This window comes from Miscanthus floridulus, chromosome 15 (assembly GCF_019320115.1).
Source record: "Miscanthus floridulus cultivar M001 chromosome 15, ASM1932011v1, whole genome shotgun sequence".
Lineage (NCBI taxonomy): Eukaryota > Viridiplantae > Streptophyta > Magnoliopsida > Poales > Poaceae > Miscanthus > Miscanthus floridulus.
The window spans coordinates 26,235,013-26,239,145 of NC_089594.1; the positions used below are offsets into that span (position 1 = coordinate 26,235,013).

A 4,133-nucleotide genomic window follows, 5' to 3' on the forward strand; every position below is an offset into this window, starting at 1 on the left:
TTCAATATTGAGCTGTATTTATAGGGGCAGTCGGATATAGAGTCGTTTCTATAAATTAGGTCATTTATAAGGGTGGCTGATAACATTAGTCGTCTCTACAAATCTATTTATAAGGACGACTCATTTGGCAACTATTTATAGGGAGCGGCTCAATATAGAGCCACCCCTATAAAGAAAGGAAGATGTTGCTATAAATTGTTTTTATAGTAGTGTCACTAATATTCTGCAGTCGCATGTACAAATCTGAACTCGATGTTGTGTTGGCCTGCTGATCGCTTTTCATGTGGACACACCCCCGGAGCTGGAGCCCTGGTACAGGTACTCGGCCACTGTGAACAATGTTAGCAAGGCTGCCCGAAATGATTTTGGTCACCTGTACCCTGTGGAAACATAGGAATGAGAGGACCTTCCACCAAAAGGAAAAATCGACGCAGGTGAAGTGAGCGTCGCTCAGCTGGTTGATTGGTTAAGTCTTCGATTTAACATAGGTGCTCGTATTTTTTTGGATTTATTCTAAAATTTAATAGCGCTATTTTTCAGTGGTAGGCTTTATGTCCATCGACAGTGGGCCGTTTGCGGTGACTTCGTCAATCTCGAGATTTACCGGTCCAACTTAGTTCTTCGAAGGTGCTCGTAGGGATAAGGTGTGCATACGTACATTCATAAGGATGAGTGTGCGCTCGTATATGTGAGCGTCTGTGACTAGGCCCTGCAAAAAAAAAAACTTCTTCGAAATATTCGATGAGAGGCTTTGACATGGGGCCTGCAGGAGAAAAACATATAAAATTATTGAGGTTTGCTACGGTGGACGATCCATGTATACGTAGATCGAGATGGTTGTGATCAACTATTACCTAGGAGGTAATTCGATAAATATATATTTACATATTTTATTTTGAAAAATGGAAAATAATTAGGAAACAAAATCTTGTAACCAGGTCTAACATGCATGTGATTTGTGATAACATCCCAAAGTGATTTTCTGATACTTGTTGGAACATGCTTAAGACCTTTTTGGAACGTGACTCTACGTAGTATGTTTTGTTTTTGGAATTTGGAACATAGCTCTTGCAATGTTTTTTTTGTTTGAATGTGATATAAGTAACACTTTTGTTTGAACATGATGAGTAACGAACTAACGATTTTCTTTCTTGATTAATGTGACATAAACCAAGCCAATCATATATCATAGTGAGGTGTGCACACTAACATGACTTATTAAAGGTAAACTGGCGCATGAAAATAATCTTCAGGGAAAATAAGCATTACAAAACTGATTTTCAGCAATAGGACATTTTGTAGAGGTGGATCAATTTACATCCGTCTCTACAGTTACCTCCAAACCGAGTAACCTCTAAAAATACATTTGTAGAGGTGACTTTGTTCGAACCGCCTCTAGAAATCGATTTTTTAGAGGCAGCTCTATTTCCAGCCACCTCTAAAAATAGGAGTTGTATAGTAAAATTTGAATTTTTCAAACGATCAAAACAAAAATTGTAGATCTCAAAAAGTTATGTAACTTTGTAGTTGATATTTTTCATTTAAAATCATCTATACATGGAAAATTATGTTTGAATTTCTCATATTTGAAATTCAAAATTTTCAAACGACCTCGGCTGGAGAAACGACCAAAACCAAACATATAGATCTCGAAAAGTTATAAACCTTTATAGTTGACAACTTTTTTGAGTCCCAAATATTCATTTCAAAATCGGATGAAGATAGAATGAGTAGAACGAATATCCTCAATAAACACAAGTGTGTTTATAGGTGAAGTGGTTAGGCGATGAACGCATGAGGTATGAGGTTGCCACGGGTTTGAACCATGCAACAACGAGGTGCGTGAAAAAAATCACGTGGCTTGTGTGGCTGTCTAGTGAGGACTTCTGGGATTATTGTTATTTTGCTTTTTTTTTGGCTTGGATTTTTATTTTTGGAACAACCGATTTGCAAAGATGGCTCGAAATGTAACCACCTCTGTAGATCGATTTCTAGAGACAGCTCTTGTTCCAAGCCTGAAACCATATTTGTAGAGATAATAACCCACAATTGGTGGCCCAAACCAGACCAGGCGGGCACGTATGCCCAGTATTTTTAATTTATTATTTATTTATTTATTTATCATTATATATAAACAGGCCGGGCCATTGTCACAAAGAGAGTAGATAACCAGCCCACAATTGGTGGCCCAAACTAAACGACAGCCACGAGCCCACGAGCCAATTCCGTGGCCATGCGCACCAGCGACTGAAAACACAATGGTTATGTGACTTATTACATCAGACTAACACAGAATGACTGCGAAACGGGTCCACACGAGACCGCCCGAGTTACATGGGGAGCTTGTTGATCTTGTAGTGCTGGTAGTCCTTGTACTTCTTGGCCTTGTACTTGGCCGGTCTCTCGTCCGTGACCAGCTTCGGGTGCGGCCCGACGACGAGCTCCCCCGGCGGCTCCACGAACACCGGCCATGACATCCGCGTCTTCTCCTTGTTCACCGTCGTACGGTGCAGCACCGCCTTGTACGTCCCGTTGCTGAAAATCTACTCGATCCGTACATGTGCATGTTCAACGAGACATAAAGAAACTCCGTACCAGTTAGTAAGGGTGTCCGCATCACACCATAGACGTGTGGTGTGGGAGCGATCAGAAGAGAGAAAAAAAAGATTGCTTAGTCGCGTGCACGCTTGCCTCGATCTGATCGCCGATGTGGACGATGAGCGCGTCCGGCACGTACTTGGCATCGTACCACTGACCATCCTTGAAGACCTGGAGGCCTTGCACCTCGTTGGGCACGAGGACGGTGAGCGTGCTCATGTCGGTGTGCGGCGCGACGCCGAGCGTGAGCTCCGGCTGCGGGCACGGCGGGTAGAAGTTGATCTTCTGTAGGAACACCAGGCCGTCGCCGCCGAACGCCTCCGCCATGGCGCCCTCGTGGAGGCCGAGCCCCAGCGAGAGGTGCTCGAACAGCTCGCGCGTCAGGCGCTGCATGTGGCGGCAGTACTCCTCGTTCGCCTCCCTGTACCCGGCGACGGCGAGGCTCTCGGGCCAGACGGCGTGGTCCACCTTCTCCGGCGGCGCAACGACGTGGAAGAAGAAGTCGTTCCACGTCTTCTTGCCCTCGAGGTCCCTCTGCAGCTTGGTGCCGTAGCCCTCGATCTTGCCCGACGCCGGGTCCATGGCGTAGCGCTCCTTCTCCTCCCGCGGCAGCGCGAAGAAGGCCCACCCGACGCGCTGGAGCTCGGCCACCGCCGCGGAGGGCACGCCGTGGTTCACCACCTGGAACAGCCCCCACTCCCTGGCGGCTACGGCCATGCGCGCGCCGAACCCGGGCTCCGACATGTCGATCACCGGCGCGTCCGGCGCGGCGGCCCCACGGTACGTGGTCGCGCCAGGCTGGTCGTGCTCAGACCGCACGAACTCCGGCGGTAGCGCGCACAGCGACGCCGCCAGCTCCTGCACGCTCTGGTGCGTCTCCTCCCCCATTGCAGGAAGCAGGGCCTTGCGCGCACGCAGGCGCCGGGGAAGAGAGCACTGAATTAATAGTGTAGTGTCGTCGACACAGGACACGAGTGAGTGCCAAGTCAAATAATATTTGTAGGGGCGGTTCTAGAGGCTTTGTAGAAACGGTTTGCCCGACCGTCTTTATTAAGCGTCTTTACAAATTATGTATTTATAGGGGCTGTTTCTATATTGCCCGTACAAATCGATTTGTAGAGGCTTGTGTATGGCACAGACGCGGTGCGGATTGTGTTAGGTTGGTGGCTTGGTGCCCGACGTGGCTACCTTGCCATGCTTGTCAGAACTTGAGATGGAGAGACACTACCGGAATCCTTAAATTTGCCGAGTGTTTTTATGTTTATCGAGTGTATTCCCTCGGACACTCGGCGGCTAAGATCTTTGCCGAGTGCTGCGCTAAAAACACTCGGCAAAAAAAAACACTCGACAAAAGAGGGGGTTTGCCGAGTGTCAAAAAAAACTCGGCAAAGAGCGGGGCAAAGAAATAAAGTTTTTTTCTGAAAAAGGAGAAGAAAACAAATAAAAATAAAAACTTTGCCGAGTGCTCAGATCTAGAACACTCGGCAAAGAAATAAAATCTTTTTCCTGGAAAAGAAGGAGAAGAAAAAAATAAA

General features: G+C 46.8%; 1 protein-coding gene across 1 annotated transcript; it reads right to left on the reverse strand.

The window, feature by feature from the left end:
• Positions 1-2,049: 2,049 nt before the first annotated feature.
• Positions 2,050-3,575, reverse strand: LOC136508464 (flavonol synthase 1). The gene is made up of 2 exons (XM_066503142.1): positions 2,692-3,575; positions 2,050-2,543 (listed from the first exon to the last, which is right to left on the reverse strand). The coding sequence occupies exons 1-2, from the start codon at positions 3,484-3,486 to the stop codon at positions 2,331-2,333; spliced, it is 1,008 nt and encodes a 335-aa protein (XP_066359239.1). The 5' UTR covers positions 3,487-3,575; the 3' UTR covers positions 2,050-2,330.
• Between the last annotated feature and the right edge of the window lie 558 nt (positions 3,576-4,133).

Coding starts and splice junctions, on each gene's coding strand:
- LOC136508464 (XM_066503142.1), bottom strand. CDS start 3,486: ATGGGGGAGGAGACGCACCAGAGCGTGCAGGAGCTGGCGGCGTCGCTG. Junction 2,544..2,691: donor ACATCGGCGATCAGATCGAG/GCAAGCGTGCAC, acceptor CGGATCGAGTAG/ATTTTCAGCAACGGGACGTA.